Genomic DNA, 17,406 nt, shown 5'->3' with positions numbered 1-17,406 from the left:
CTAAACAGATCGGCAATGTATCACAGCACACAATGAAAAGGGCGGTGGCACTCGCTCGCTCTCTCTCCCTCGGATATAAAAAAAAACTACGAGTCCGCTCAAATGCATTCTCTTAGAAATATCAAAAACGATCGACGGTTGAAAATAATGATGCATTGATTGAGATAAAATGAGTATTCGTATTCCCGATGTGTGAATGTGATTTTAATTTTAATTTGACGCTGTTTTCATTTGGAGGTTCTGAAATGCAGCCAGCATCGTTTGAGAGCACGGCTCCCCCTCCCCCGCGGCCCACAGACACCATCGCACAGAGAGGGAGAGAGGGAGGGGGAAGGAGAGAGAGGAGAGAGAGAGAGGGAGAAAGCGATAGGCAGCACCCGTGAGAGGGAAACAAGAGTCAGCCGCGCGGAGGAGAGAGAAGATAAAAAAAAAAAGCAGTAACCAAACAGACAAAGGAAACATGGATTTAACGGAAAAACGTCCTTTTAAACAAGCACCTGTACAGGAGAGGATGCTTTGGTCGTCCTGCACATAGTAGGGGGTAACGCACGGACTCTTCCCCAGTTTTTAATGTGGCGGGAGGGGACGCACGGCAAGCTAAAAAGGCGGAAAGCTTTCTCTAATCCGTCTGCGGATCCTGCCTGCTTGCGATGGCTGTGGCGGCGCGATGCTGTTACAGCATAACGCAGAATGTGCCTTTTACTTTTTATTTGGTAATTTTTCTACTCAGTGGCCTTACAAATGCACAAATACGATACACCATTCCGGAGGAGCTGGAGAACGGGGCTGTGGTCGGCGACATTGTTCGAGATTTGGGGCTGGACCTGCGAAAGCTCTCCTCCCGACGCATCCGAATCACCTCGGACAGCGCAAGGAGATATTTCAACATAAATCATAAAAACGGCAAGCTGTCGGTGAGTGACCGCATCGACCGGGAGACGCTGTGTGAATTCAGCGGCACCTGTTTCCTCAACCTAGAGGTGGTGGTTGAGAACCCGCTCGAGGTGCACAACGTGGAGGTGGAGATTCTGGATGCGAATGACAACTCGCCACAGTTCCCCCGGGACGAGTACCAGTTGGAGATCTCGGAGTCCGCTGTAACGGGGTCCCGGTTCCCCATCGAAGGCGCGCAGGATCCAGATGACGGCTCAAATTCGGTTCGGCTCTACCGGCTCAGCAACAACGACCACCTCGCGCTGGACTCCAACAAGCCCGTGGCAAACAGCAAGCACATCGAGCTCGTGCTCAAAAAACCATTTGACCGCGAGCATACACCGTCTCATCAGTTCATACTGACAGCTGTGGACGGAGGCACCCCGGCGCGCACGGGCACAGCCAAAATCAACGTGCATGTCCTGGATTCCAACGACAATGTGCCCGCGTTCGACAACTCCGTGTACAAAGTGAAACTGTTAGAGAACTCGCCCAAGGGCGCTCTGGTGATAAAGTTAAACGCCACAGACCCGGATGAAGGCACAAACGGGGAGGTGTTTTACTCTTTCAGCAGTTACACCCCAGAGAGGGTGAGACAAATGTTCTCCATGGATACAGATACAGGAGAGATCAGAGTGAAGAACAACATAGACTATGAGGAGACTAACTCCTATGAGATGTACATACAAGCTATGGACAGGGGCACTTCTGCAGTGGCCGTCCACTGTAAAGTGGTGGTAGAGGTTTTGGATGTGAACGACAATATCCCAGAGATCGTGCTGTCATCTCTGTCCAGCCCAGTCCGTGAGGACGCCCGGGCGGACACAGTGGTGGCCTTGATCAGCGTTAACGACCGGGACTCCGGCCAGAACAAACAGGTGACCCTGGAGATCCAACCTGGCCTCCCTTTTAAGATCAAGTCCTTCCGGAACCACTACACCTTAGTCACCTCTGCCTTCCTGGACCGGGAAACCATCTCCACCTACAACGTCACAGTAACCGCCGTTGACGGAGGGACCCCGGCCCTCTCCTCACACATGACCATTAAAGTTGACGTGGCGGATGTCAATGACAACCCTCCTCGCTTCGAACAGACGTCCTACACGGTGTACATGACGGAGAACAACGCGCCCAGCGCCTCAATGTGCGTGGTGAAGGCTCTGGACGCAGACGCCGGGGAGAACGCTCGCATCACCTACACCGTCCTCAATGACAACAACCACGGCATCCCCGTGGCGAGCTACGTGAGCATCAAACCCGACACGGGTGAGGCCTATGCCCTGAGAGCCTTCGACTTTGAGAAGCTCAGAGAGTTCCACTTCCAGGTGAAAGCCCAGGATGGTGGCGTGCCGCCCCTCAGTCGCGTGGCAACCGTCTATGTTTACATCATGGACCAGAACGACCACTCCCCAAGGATAGTCCATCCTCCAGCCAATGGGACGCGGACCACCGAGACGCTGATGAAGAACGCAGAGGCGGGGGCTCTGGTGACCAAGGTGGTGGCGTGGGACGGGGACGCGGGTCAGAACGCCTGGCTGGTATACGCCCTGGAGCAGACCACCTCCGAGCTGGACCTGTTTAAAGTCCATGAGCACACAGGGGAGATCCGCACCATGCGGCGCGTCAGCGAGGACAACTCCACCTCCTTCCTGCTCACCGTGCTCGTCCGCGACCATGGCCTCCCGCCGCTCTCCTCCACCGCCACCATCAATGTGCACGTCATGGAGCTGCCGCCAAAGCTGACCCCCGACCCCAAACGTATCATCAGGCCTCACAGCCCACTACTGTTCTCCAACGTGACCCTCTACCTGATTGTTGCCCTGAGCGCCACCACCTTTGTGTTCCTGGTCACCATTGTGGTGCTGGCCATCGTCCGCTGCCACGCCTACTGCACCCAGCCTGGCTCCTGCTCCCCCTGCTGTGTATCCCAGAAGAGAATCCCTGAGGGGGGCACCTCGGCCGGCGGGGGTGGAGGATCATTGAGTCGAGGTGGAGGGGGAGGTGGAGGAGGAGGTCAGGGTCAACCCAACAATAATGTTGCTCTGCGGCGAGACCTGAAGGTGGAGCCTCACTACATCGAGGTGCGGGGGAACGGCTCCATGACCAAAACGTACTGCTATAAGACATGTATGACGGCCACATCGGGGAGCGACACCTTCATGTTCTATAACACGGGCCGGCCCCACAGCGGCACCTGGGGCTCCGGGGGATACGTTACCAGTCAGAGTGGACAGAGCCAGATGTTTGTGCGCAGGCTCAGCATGCCAGACGCAACCGCGATACAGGTGTGTGTGTGTCTCTGTGTGTGTGTCCCGTCATCCCATCCCAACAACACATCACAACTAACTGGAAAGCTGTTTCATGCATTGGGTTTTTTGGGAGATGTAGTATTTGGGTTTTGCCCCTAGGCAGTGTTTTGTGGAACTGTGTTTGCCATTTACAATTCTCATGCAGGGAGGGGTGTAGAGGAGCTTTCATATTTTTTGTTGGGTTTATGCAATATTAAACTCCGCTCTTTTTTAATCTGATTTAGGATTTTTTTTGTTGCAGATATGGTAGATTTTGACATCGCATAAATCATTTATACACTCTTGTGTCAGCGGCCTTGAAAATCGAAAACCTGAAAATCGCAGTGCCCCTCCCAGTTCTTCTTTTTATCCTTTGTTTATTTTTGTCAGATGGTTACCTGGGTTACCTGGGTTACCTGGGTAATCTGCACGGATTGCATTGTGTTGCAGTAGTAATTTCTCGAGCACTTTGTGTATGTGTTTAGATTTTAGCTGTGCGTGGTGCAGGCAAACTCAAAGCTTCTTTGTGGGAGCTGTGTGTTTGTGTGCATGTTTGTGCTGGTGGGTGGATATGCTCTTATCTCTGTATTGTGTGTGTGTGTGTGTGTGTGTGTGTGTGTGTGTGTGTGTGTGTGTGTGATGCTCGGAGCCTCTTTAGAGAGCTGGCGTTTGTTTCTGATGATTCAGGGTATCAGATGTTCATGCGCCTCGCTCCTCCGCGGTCGTTTAGAGAGCAGTTAAAAAAATACTCATATTCAGGGAAAACATCTCTCTCGCTCTCCATCTCCCACTCCCTTCTTCTCTCTGTTGTGTACTGTAATGCTACAACCTTTTGTCAGTAGAACTAGACTCAAGAGACAACTCAAAAATATCTGGGTTATTCGTGATTATATTGTTTTAGAAATGATATGGGGCCCATGGTTTAGAAACGTTAGAAACGGACAGTTTCTAAAGGGGTAGTGGGATTGCTTTGATTTCTTTATTCTAGAACATGTCTATACAGTTGACCGGACTTTTGGAAACTTGATTGGAATGTTACGGTTAGTGTGTAAAGGGTTAGTGTGATTGACTGGGTGAGGTCGTACTAGACCAATCTGATTGGTCCTCTAGTTCTGGTCCAATGGGCACAGACTAGTCTGGTGTGGTCTCTCTGGACAGAGATAGTCTGGGCATTAGTGTTGCTCTCTCCAGCATAAATAGTAATGGGTCTTACTCCATTAAAATCCCTGTGGAGCAGTCACGCTCAGGGCAATTGCCCTGCGTTTGGTTTGGTGGGCTAGCAATGGAATTTGTGGGAGACAGACAGACTCTGAGCTGGATTAAAGTCAGATCTTCAGTTCAGTGAGTTTTTTCATTCATTTGGCATCATTTGAGAAGCAGGGAAAAACAGATACAAACTGTTAGTAGCTATGTGTCCGGTGGCTTTACATCATGAATGGAGTGGTTCATTCTTACTGTCAGATGTAAAGTGGAAACTGGTGACTGTTGCCCTAGGAAACTGTTCTGACTCCAGGGTTGTCATATCTTAAGCGCTTTAATACACATTTGTAACTTCATGTACGAATTGGAATTCGTAACATATCATACGAATCGCAATAATTTAATTATTATTATTTCGCAAAACAAATTCAGGACGTAACATATACAAAATGGATGCCATTTTACAAAATTGTGAAACACTTTCGGGGACCGGTTTTTGCCCATGAGCGCTACTTTCAAAACTACTGGCTGAAATTATACAAAATATTTATAACGCATACAGAAATAGCTGGATTGTGTGCTGCCCATTATTGTTGGCCAAAATAAAAATGATTGAAGAGGAAATGAGGAGGGGGTAGGGATAGGGGATGAAAAGGGAGAAGTAAAGCAATGTTCAGGTAATTGCATCTCTATCCCCCGGCATTTTTCCTCATTAAATGCCAGTCATGTTTGTTCTAGCTGTGTAATTAACTGGCAGCGACACATTTCTCGGTTCCGTGAGGACGGGGAAAGCAAGGTGATTGGACAAGGCGTCGATGGTGGAGGTGCGAGCGCTGTATCCATGCGGGGGGTGTCCACTCAGAGGCAGAGAGAGAAATAAAAAACCCAGGGCCTCGTTAAGTCCCTCATTTGTGTCCACACAGCTAGGTAGGGAGGAAGGGAGTACAGATACCAAATTCAAATTCACAATATCAGCTCTCCATTATCGCGCCCACGACCTGTGTGTATTTCCTTTCACTGGGCGGTGCTGATATACTCAGAGCCTGTATGTGTGAGTGTGTCCTCCAGTGGGAGTGTGTCAAACTGCAGATCTGTTTAGAGTCCAGATGCTCCTCTCTAACCTGCAGTGTTAGTGGGAGTCTGTTCAAATTTACACATGCACATGTAAGGACGGCCAGACCACTCCCCCAACAAGTTACTCCAGGGCAAATGCTTAATGATGCCGTTTTTATTTCTAAGGAATCTACCCTCTTTTGTATGAAGTCTGTCTCTCTTATTTATGAGCATTAGAGTTGAGTGTTAAGTCTGTCTCTTACTGTAAGGCTTTGGAGTGTTAAAATGTGTGGGCTGTTCAGGTGTGAAGCCTATTTCCATCCTTGGTTGTGCTAACAAAGTCTATTTTATCTTTGGATTTGCAAGACCGGTATAGAGTTTATCACTGGTCCATAAGATGCACGTCTTTGTGGATTTTACGCAACATTAATACAAATATGGTTTCTCTGAAACTCTGAGGTATATACTGTGTTCTTGTTGGAGTGCTGATGGGTGTGACCGTATGCTGCTGTAGATTGTTGAGCGGTCTGTTTCCCTGTGGATGTAGATTATGTGATGGGATGTCTGAATGACTCCTGGAGGAATACCAGGCCTTTCTCATTAGGGCCACATATTGGATTTCAGGGTGATGAATGTGCTGCTTGGAGAGACTACGGTTGATTTTCCATCTCCAGGAAGTTAACATTTGTATTGCACAGGAAATGGGTCAACACTGTGAAGAAGGTAAAGCTTGTTCCTACCACTGGTCCAGAATCAGATGTGTTTAGATCACCATACCGTGACCATCTCAGGTTTAGAACATTATAATGAGGTGGACGTCTCATATCATATAGTTTCACTATATGACACATACATTTCCATTAACCTTTTACAGTAAGAATTTTGTTTTTTAAAACATGTTACAGTATCTACTTGGACACATCCCCAAGTGTTGGCTGGTATTCATAGTTCACCTGATGATGTCACTACAGACAGAGCCTGCAGACAGAGGTTATGGCCGTTTCATGCACCTCTCTCACGGCTCTGTTGTGATAGGGATGTCACATTTATTCTCTCTCCAGGTGCAGGCCTGAGGGGGTTAAACTGATTTCGCCTCCCCCTCACCTCTCCTCCTCCACCTGTGACCTTAAACAGAGGGAGTTGAGGAGAGATGGGGTGGGGGATCCATGTGGTTACCATGGTGAGGTCTGTCAGACCAGCTCAGACTGATACTGTGACTGTGACACTCAAGGTTTTGATCAGAGGGGAAAAGGAAAATAAAAGGAAAGAGAGGGAGCAACAGCTGGATATAAAATGGAGAATATAGTGATAAGAGAATACTGAGATGAATGAGGCCGGTAGATTGGGGCTAGCATTTTCCCAGCTCCTTCAACCATGCCTAATACATGCTAAAATAAATAAAATATTAAATGAGTAAGAAGGACATTCAGAGCGAAAGAGTGATAGAAAGAGAGAGGAAGAGGAAAGGTGGAGAGGTGGACAGTTGCAGCCCTGATGGAGCCCTTCATCACAAACAGCAATGTGAGAATTCCGTTGGGTCTCCATGGTAACGGAGCTTACCACCTGAAGCTGAGTGGTTTGACCCAGGAAGGGGGTGACCTGAGGGACTGTGGCAGAGAGGCAGGGTCAGGGGACCAGTCTGGTCTGGGCACTCTGTGAACAGGCTTATCTCTCAAAGTCATCACTCTCAAATAGGACAGGGAGGAGGGAAGAGGGGAAGAGGAATGGAGGAAAGGAGGAGGGAAGAGGAGGGGAGCAGGGAGGTCCAGCGCAACTCATCACTAATTTCTCTCCACAGGCAGATGCAAGCTGTTGCCTTCATGATGAGTGTGTGTGTGTGTGCACATACAGTGGCTTGCGAAAGTATTCACCCCCCTTGGCATTTTTCCTATTTTGTTGCCTTACAACCTGGAATTAAAATTGATTTTTTTGGGGTTTGTATAATTTGATTTACACAACATGCCTACCACTTTGAAGATGCAAATATTTTTTATTGTGAAACAAACAAGAAATAAGACAAAAAAACTGAACTTGAGCGTGCATAACTATTCACCCCCCCCAAAGTCAATACTTTGTAGAGCCACCTTTTGCAGCAATTACAGCTGCAAGTCTCTTGGGGTATGTCTCTATAAGCTTGGCACATCTCGCCACTGGGATTTTTGCCCATTCTTCAAGGCAAAACTGCTCCAGCTCCTTCAAGTTGGATGGGTTCCGCTGGTGTACAGCAATCTTTAAGTCATACCACAGATTCTCAATTAGATTGAGGTCTGGGCTTTGACTAGGCCATTCCAAGACATTTAAATGTTTCCCCTTAAACCACTCGAGTGTTGCTTTAGCAGTATGCTTAGGGTCATTGTCCTGCTGGAAGGTGAACCTCCGTCCCAGTCTAAAATCTCTGGAAGACTAAAACAAGTTTCCCTCAAGAATTTCCCTGTATTTAGCTCCATCCATCATTCCTTCAATTCTGACCAGTTTCCCAGTCCCTGCCGATGAAAAACATGCTGTGGGGATTTTAGTCTCATCTGACCAGAGTACCTTCTTCCATATGTTTGGTGAGTCTCCCACATGCCTTTTGGCGAACACCAAACGTGTTTACTTATTTTTTCTTTAAGCAATGGCTTTTTTCTGGCCACTCTTCCATAAAGCCCAGCTTTGTGGGGTGTACGGCTTAAAGTGGTCCTATGGACAGATACTCCAATCTCCGCTGTGGAGCTTTGCAGCTCCTTCAGGGTTATCTTTGGTCTCTTTGTTGCCTCTCTGATTAATGCCCTCCTTGCCTGGTCCGTGAGTTTTGGTGGGCGGCCCTCTCTTGGCAGGTTTGTTGTGGTGCCATATTCTTTCCATTGTTTTTATTATGGATTTAATGGTGCTCCGTGGGATGTTCAAAATTTCTGATATTTTTTTATAACCCAACCCTGATCTGTACTTCTCCACAACTTTGTCCCTGACCTGTTTGGAGAGCTCCTTGGTCTTCATGGTGCTGCTTGCTTGGTGGTGCCCCTTGCTTAGTGGTGTTGCAGACTCTGGGGCCTTTTAGAACAGGTGTATATATACTGAGATCATGTGACACTTAGATTGCGCACAGGTGGACTTTATTTAACTAATTATGTGACTTCTGAAGGTAATTGGTTGCACCCAATATTGTTTAGGGGCTTCATAGCAAAGGGGGTGAATACATATGCACGCACCACTTTTCCGTTATTTATTTTTTAGAATTTTTTGATACAAGTAATTTTTTTCATTTTACTTCACCAATTTGGACTATTTTGTGTATGAAATTCAAATAAAAATCCATTTAAATTACAGGTTGTAATGCAACAAAATAGGAAAAACATGAAGGGGGATGAATACTTTTGCAAGGCACTGTACTTGTGGTTCATGCCATGACTTATTCATGAGAAGATATTGGGTTTTGCCTGTGTGATCTCTTGCAGTACCTAAGACTCAATACATTTCTCTCTCTCTCTCTCACAGCCCAATGTGCCCAATTCAGACTGGCGTTACTCTGCCTCACTTAGGGCTGGGATGCAGAGGTAAGCACATATAACCTTTTACCATTCCTCAATAAGTGCCCACTGTCCATTAGAATGTTACTTCATGATTCATAATTCACCAGTATTCCATTCCTTTTAATCCCTCATAAATCATATGTTACTTTACCCATTCCCCTCCACTATAAGTACTACTCACAATGCTGCTTGTTTAATTAAAATGGATACCAAACACCATAGCACAACAGAATAATTTCCTTCTGAGTCAATACATTACAATTAAACCAGATATTGTCCTGTTTTTAACATCTGTTCTACATTATTCTATCAGCTTGGCAATTAGACAGTAGCAGACCGACAGAGAGCGAGGGGTAATCAGGGGGTCAGTGATAGACTGAAGGGACGGAGGGAGGGATGGAGAGAGGGACAGAGGGGGGATGGAGAGAGGGATGGAGAGGAGGGTGTAAATATGGCCTGTCGGGACATTGGGAATGCACAACACAACGCAGGGATCACATTACCCATGAGCCATTGGGCCACTAGCTGCTCTGGGATAGTCTGGGCTTGACCCAAACAAGGAGCATGCTAATGAGAGGGAGGGGCCAAGTTAATGAGCAGAACCAGGCTTAACAAGCCAGGGGTAGCCAGGCGAACCACATCGCCCACTGCACTGCGTCCAGGTGATCTCATAGTACCCCCGCATACACACACACACATACACACACACACACATACACACACACTGGTCTGCTGCAGTGCCGATCTCATGAATGGAGGATGACTGGCGGACCAGTCCCTCCGTCGGGGAAAAACAGAAGTAGGTCATCTGCCACCGCACCTTACACACACACACACACACACACACACACACAGAAGTCTTTCCCTCCGGCCATGGCGGACAACATTGCAGCAGTGATGAGGGACATGAGAGATGACAGAACGGACAACGCTTTCATAACTCCCTGTAAACAACGTCTGTCTGTCTGTCTGTCTGTCTGTCCAGAGACATGGTTCATCAGGGTCAATGTGTGTGTGTGTGTTTGTCATTGTTTTATGATTGATCATTTATTGTTTGTGTCTGTCTATTGTGTGTGTGTGTGTGTGTGTGTGTGTGTATGTGTGTCAGATTAATACAAGTTTAACATCTGAGTGTCATTGGTTACACCGATTCCCTCATAATTACAGCAGGGTTTAATGAGAGTTAATGTGCTTGAGCAAATAATTCTAATACATTAAATCGCTCGTGTCACTTTAGCATGGAGCCCTTTATCCGTCTCTCCTCCTCCTCCCCTCCCTCCCCAATCTGAGCTGTTGATTTATCTATTTATACTCTACTGAGATTACAGTTTGTTTGAAAAAAAAATTTGAGTAATGAATTCGACCTAGTTTTACAGCCATAAATCTATTTCTCTGTAATAATGGACCCCGCTCAGCTAGAAACTAGTGTGTCTATGGGTTCACTTGTACTGCACTGGTTGTAATAATGACAGGCATAGATAGATAGATAGATAGATAGATAGATAGATAGATAGATAGATAGATAGATAGATAGATAGATAGATAGATAGATAGATAGATAGATAGATAGATAGATAGATAGATAGATAGATAGATAGATAGATAGATAGATAGATAGATAGATAGATAGATAGATAGATAGATAGATAGATAGATAGATAGATAGATAGATAGATAGATAGATAGATAGATAGATAGATGGGATGAACTAACCATCAGACAGACAGACAGGCAGACAGGCAGGCTGATTGCCTTTCAGAAAGAAGAAGAGACATTTAGAGGGACACAAGGAGAAAGTGAGACATTGAGCAATAGAGGTGCGTGTGTAAAATCACTGGGGAAGCCAAACCAGAGAAATAAGCCATATTACAACCTATGTGTTGTGATAATTGCGTTGCTTGCTCTATAACCTGTTACTTCATATGCCTTGACAATGTGATATATAGGCCTAAGGCAGAGACAATAAGAAGACACAGTGGCAGAATAAATTCAATCACACATTTGTTTCATTACAAAACCGGAGAGCAACATCTGTCGGGTGAAGTCCACAAAACATATTGCATATAACAAACAGTTACATGACCTACAGCATGGTCAAGCAAGTTCATGTTTCCATCATTTTTGGACTACTAAAGAACTATTGATTTAGAACCACGGCGAGCTACCGCAAGTTGCAAAGAAAACATGAGCTGCCTCCACTATTCCAGCACCATTTCAACTTCAATTTCAGCATCATCAAATCACCTATGCTTCGTCTAATACAGTGACAACTAAAATATACCAAAAACAATTTAGTCCAATTAACGTAAGCTACATATGATGTGGCTGTCCATGGTACTGATTTGTGTGTGTGTGCGTGTGTGTGCGTGTGCGTGCGCGTGCGTGTGCGTGCAAGTAGAAAAAACATGTTGACTCACCCTACTTGTAGAGAAACGCAAATACCATCCTCCTCTTTCATGTTGATGAAACAGTCTATGACTCTGTCATACAGTACACACTTACATTTTTTGTTGTCCCTAGGCTACCTGGCTAAAATGCCAGGGCAACATTAGCTAGTTAATATTAGCCTTCTACATCTAACTACATATTGAACTTCCATCCTCTCAGTCCAGGGGCACAATGTATGAATTTATGGTTGGATCAGAATCACCATTATAATCATTGGCCAGTAGGGAGAATTAAGTAAAACCACACGTCCAAATTCCTATCTCCATCCATGGATAATTTAGGAAAGGGACAATTTTAGTTAGCTAGCTAGCCACCGGAGGACAACAACACAACGAGATGCAACAATTGAAGTTGTTTCTGTCAATTACATATTTCTCTTGATGCGATGTGATGTGATAGGAGTGAAGCCAAATCCACTTTTTTGGGTGTGCCACGACCATTCACAGTTGAGCTCATTCGGTTTAGCTCAACGCTGATTGGCTATTATTTTATACTTTTTTGAATCAAGGGAGGCCAAATGCTCGCTGGCTTCCCTTGCATTCAATGCTATGGGCGGCAACAATGTCATACTCTTTATGACCAGACAGCATCAGATAGATGGCCTACACATACAGAGACAGAGGGGCGCTGTTTTGCTCGCTCGGATGCTTTCTTGTGAATTGAACGAAAACTATGAAAAACAAAGAGACGACAGATACATTATTTTGTATATTTTTTTCTTGGTAATTTTTCTGGGGAAGCCTGGCTTCCCTTGGCATCCATGAATACACGCTACTGACAATGAGAGATACAGGCATTAACTGAAGGAACATGTTTTCGGTCCAGTGTTCCCCATTAATAATTGATCAGTGAATCTTGATGACTCCAGCTCTACACAGCACTTAAAATGGCCACCCTGCCAAATCTCTATTCATCTCCTTACACCATTACAGAAAGGCAGGAGGACCTTTACACACACACACACACACACACACACATTTCAATACAGCTGATGGAATAGAGATGTCAGAGGAGAGAAAAATTGCAAAGAAAGAAAGAGAGGGAGAGGGGGAAGGGAGAAATGAATAAAGAGATAATGGGTGAGGGAGAGAGGGAATCAGATAGGAGAAGTGCAAGGAGAGGATGGGGATTGAGCTGTGATTGCCTGACCTTGGGGGTGTACATGCACACACAGACAACCACACACACACACGCACATGCACACGTGTGCACGCAGATGGCCAGACAGTGTGTGAAGAGCCTGGAGAAGAAGTGCAACTAAAATGGTGGCAATACTGCTGCCTCCTCCCAGACTCCTTCCCTTCATTATGTCTCTCTTAAATGTTCAACTATTATCTATTTCAATAGTTTCACTTTTACCCTATGGAGAAAATATCCGTGTGTTCCACCATTGACGTTTTGCAGTATAGAGGCAGGTGAAAACACTGAGAATTGTAGTATGCGATCTAGTATTCAATCACACATTGGGCACTTCCAAGTATGTGTGTGTGTGTGGGACAGAGAAAGAAATACAGTGAGAGAGAGACAGAGAAAAAGAAAGGGACTCCAGCTGAAGTGAGGGAACGGTTTCTTCTCAGCTGACCTCAGTGAGACTAAACTTTGCGAGACCCAGTTTTCCAGGCAGGGACAAATGGGAGGAGAGGAGACAGGGATTCAAAATGGAACAGCAGCAGCGCATGGGGATTGAAAGAGGGAGAGCACCGCCTTAAAACCATATGCACGGGCTAATATCGGCAGAGTGCTGCATTTAGCACACACAGCGCTCTCCACAGTGTTAGCTCTGCCAGTATGTTTCACTCACCCTGGTTCCTCTCTAGGTTTCTTCCTTGGTTCCTGCCTTTCTAGGGATTTTTTCCTAGCCACCGTGCTTCTACATCTGCATTGCTTGCTCTTGTTTCTGTATAAGCACTTTGTGATATCTGCTGATGTCAAAAAGGATTTAAGAATACACTTGATTGGATTTAACATCTGTTAACACAATAAAGAGAAAGTCTAGACAGTGTTTTTCTCTTCCTCAAGTAAAACCCTTCTCTGCGTCTCAATATTTTAGGAAGTGCTGCCCTTATTGGATAGATTATACTGGAAGATTGTTTCAAAAGCGACATGAAATGTCCCTGAACCCTTTCATGATTAAAACACGTAATCATAGTTTGAATAGAGGACATTTAGATTTAGTGGAATCTCATCCCTTTACATTCATGGCAAGGGTCTGTGTGTGTGTTTAAGGTTCTGTACATTTGCTGTATTTGGCAGCAGCCTGTCGCTGTTTTAACACAGTGCAGAGCTCAGTACATTTTAGTGGGAGGGGTGCTGAAATCCCTGGGGTGGGTGTGAAAATGTAAGAGCACCCATCTGTAATCCCTAATCCAGGGAGTGGTGTGAATATGCAGGGTGACTACTGTTTAATCCTAATCCAGGGGCCCGTTTGAGTTCCTGAGATGGAATTGCCTGACCCCCTCCTGAGACCCCCACTACTGACTGTGTATAACACACACACACACACACACACACACACACACACACACACACACACACACACACCCTGCGGTTTCCTGCCATGGCTTAATTTAGTAATGCTCTGTATTATAGGAAACTTGTGGAGCGAGAAAGAACTGGGTCCACAGAAGCTTATAGCTGCTGCTGGTTAATGGCCCTGTGATAGATAATATAATGGAGTTCACCCAGAAAACGTGTGTGTGATTTGTTTGAGAGTGAAAGGGTGTGTTTTTGTGTATTTATGAGAGAAACTCTCTCAATATATACTGTACCATCAGACTGTGTGTGTGTGTGTTATATTTCTCTAGACTCTGTAAGCTCTGAGAATGTGTGTGTTGGATGTTTCTCCAGTGTGTAACCTCAGAGTGTGTGTGTTATGTTACAGCTCAGTGCACATGGAGGAGTCGTCAGTGATGCAGGGAGCCCAGGGGGTTCTGGTCCAGAACTGGCCGACCGTGTCTAGCGCCCCCGGAGGTAAGAGCCAGGCCACTACACCACACACTGAACCACTCTGACCCTGACCAAACCAGACCAAAGCTGAGTACAACCAGACTAAGACCCTGAGCTACTCAGACCAATGCAGAACAACTCAGACTATTGAAGATCAACCCAGACAAAAGCAGAATAAACCAGACTAGCTAAGGCAGACCTACCCAGAACAATCCAGACCAGTTTAGCCCAACCTAGAATAACTAAAACTACCTCAGACTTTGACTGACACAGTTTAAACCAGACCAACTACAGCATAACTAAGGGGAGAGATCAGGTTCTCCATCGCCCTGACTCCTGCTCACTGCCCTTATCCAATCAGAGAGGAAATTACACTGTTCTGTGGGCGGAGATTGGTATCTGTAACAGGAAGAGAGGGAACGGAGAACAACACAGAGAGAGAGAAAGGAGTCAATAGAATAGATGATCTGATAAACATCAGGTTGTTTAAAGAGGCTTAGAGAGCTGAGCCTCAGAGACATCAACACAGACATATTAACCTTGAATACGACTCTGATTACATTCTTCCTCTCTGTAGTCTCTCTCTCTCTCTCTCTCTCTCTCTCTCTCTCTCTCTCTCTCTCTCTCTCTCTCTCTCTCTCTCTCTCTCTCTCTCTCTCTCCCTCTCCCTCGCTCTCTCTCTCTCTCCCGTACACACCCCAATGTGATGCAATGTAAACTTGCCTTTTTGCCAAAACCGCATTCATCCCCCACGTCTCGTAACCCTGGTGACTGTTCTTGTCACTTCTGTACTTCCTGGATGATGAGAAGGGTTGTAGCTTCCTGCTCTCGGATGCTCTCTACCTCATTAGCATGCTCATTATGACCGCACAAGAAGCATTCACCTCTGACTCAAGGTCAGTACCTTCCGGAACAGAAATGTGTTTGGGTGGAGAGGAACTCAGCTGGAATGTGTTATGTAGCAAGGATGGAAGGAGGGAGGGAGGCAGGGAGAGAGTGGGAGTAGAGATAGAATGAGAGGCGATTAACGAGAGCGGAGTAGAACATGAAGAGATTTTGGAGGATACAGAGAGATCGAAAAGAGTGAGAGAGATGGATGGACACAGAAAGAGAGGGAGGGCAGGTGTGGGGATGACAGTGCAATTACTGAGGAGATAGAAAGGTGATTTGTTGTAATTAAGGCATGTAGGGAATGAACCGGCTCTCTGTCCATTATAGACAGGAGGTTTTGGGCTGCCTGACCAACTGTCCACACACACAGTACTCGCTCTCCTCTCTCCTCTCTCTCTCTCTCTCTCTCTCTCTCTCTCTCTCTCTCTCTCTCTCTCTCTCTCTCTCTCTCTCTCTCTATCTCTCTCTATCTCTCTCTCTCTCTCTCTCTCTCTCTCTCTCTCTCTCTCTCTCTCTCTCTCTCTCTCACACACTGCCTCCCCCTGCTTTGCAATCGATTTCTTGCCCAGGCTGAGGAGTTGCAGCCTTGATCCGGGGGATGGTGAGTGGAGGAAAACTGAATGGGTGGAGATGCCATACTTCATGGGTAGGGTTGGCTGGAGTTGACTAAGGGGTTGTGGAAAGGGGTGACAAGATGGGGAGGGTGTATCCTGGAGTCGACAGAGTAAGGGGTTGGATGGATTTGAATGTGGGGAGGGGTTTAAAGTAAAGAGATTGGTACTAAATGAATCAGTGCCATCTGGGCATGAACGTTGGGGGGGGGGGGGTCGGAATAATGGGGATGGAGTCTAAAAAGACTAATGGCACATTTTAGGACGTAGAGTGATTCGATTGACCACATTTGAAAAATGTCAGGAAGTTGTAACAGTGAGGATGTAGACAGGGACGCAGATGGATCTGTCCAGTCAGCCGGTATCCAGTCAGCCGGTATGATAACACTCATTGAATGAGTCATCTCCTGGTCTAATGATAACCAGATCAGTCAGTCAGTCGTTGCTTGTCTGCTTTCTGCAGGTTTGGACCTGAAGTAACTCTAAGATATTGCTGCAGTGTGAGACAAGAGAAGTGTTGTGTTGAGTGTTGATTGTTACAACTGCAGGGTGTGTGTGTGTCATCTGACAGAGTCTATTTATTCCTGTTAGATGTGAGACAAAGAGCCACAGCTGTAGACTACGCCCCTGTTTCTTCCCCTGTGTTTTCGTCAGGGTGGTTTGGTGCGGATGTGTATGTTTGTATAGGAGTGTGTATGTGGTTTTGCGTATTTCTGCATGTATCTTTATGTATGAGAGAGAGAGAGACTGTGTGTGTGTGTGTGTTCCCTGCCTGCTTTGTGTGTAGCTCCTGGTATGACAGATGGAGCCCAGCCTACGCCCAGATTAACAGACTCACATTAATGAAATCAGGATTCTGGATGCTGCCACCTCTCTCCCTCTCTCTGCGCCTCTCTCCTTCCCTCCATCCCACCATTTCACGGCTCTGTTTCTAAAGCAGGGGCACGCACAGGGATTCACAGAGGGCTGTGATGGATCTGAACGATTCTCTGGGGAGAGAGGGGGGAGTGTGTGACAAAGAGTTGGAAAAAAGAGGCAAGAGGCAGAGTGAAAAGGAGAGAGGAGGGAGAGAGGGAGGGGGTATGAGGCTGCTGTTACTAGGGGAGAGCGTGTTGCTGGGGGAGAGTGGTTGGACTCTGAGAGTGAGAGAAAATGAGGGAGAGAGAGAGAGAGAAAGCTCGCAGCATTATTCTCCATCAGCATCAGCGCTGTCGCTGTGACGCCCAAGTCCTACCGCTTCACTGGAGGATGCAGTTTCCACGGTAACCATTCATAGCCCTGAACAGAGTGTCGAGAGAGAAGGAGAGATAGATGAAGAGAGCAGAGAGAGGGTGTAAGAAGAGCGATATGTAGGGAGAGAGAGAGAGAAGGAGAAGGAAATGGAAATATGGACGTGAGTGGGCTGAGGTTGAAGCAATGCAGGTGAATAGAGAGAAATAGGGAGGTGGCTGTTGGTAAAAGAAAAAACAAGTGTTAGATAGAAAGGTGGGAGAGGTTGTGTTAGCCTGAAATGTTCTGAGAATGGCA

General features: G+C 46.4%; 1 protein-coding gene across 1 annotated transcript in view; it reads left to right on the top strand.

Moving 5' to 3' along the window:
- Positions 1-514: 514 nt before the first annotated feature.
- LOC311107680 (protocadherin alpha-C2-like) overlaps positions 515-17,406 on the top strand; it is a gene marked incomplete at its 3' end in the record, with an annotated part of 33,014 nt that continues 16,122 nt past the window's right edge. The window contains exons 1-3 of the mRNA XM_084150201.1: positions 515-3,218; positions 8,949-9,007; positions 14,313-14,401. Of these exons, the coding sequence (XP_084006327.1) occupies positions 651-3,218; positions 8,949-9,007; positions 14,313-14,401 (2,716 nt within the window). The 5' untranslated portion in view covers positions 515-650. The remainder of the gene's footprint in view (positions 3,219-8,948; positions 9,008-14,312; positions 14,402-17,406) is intronic.

This window comes from Coregonus lavaretus (assembly GCF_964263955.1).
Source record: "Coregonus lavaretus genome assembly, chromosome: 32".
NCBI lineage: Eukaryota > Metazoa > Chordata > Actinopteri > Salmoniformes > Salmonidae > Coregonus > Coregonus lavaretus.
This window is presented reverse-complemented; position numbering and strand designations above follow the sequence as displayed.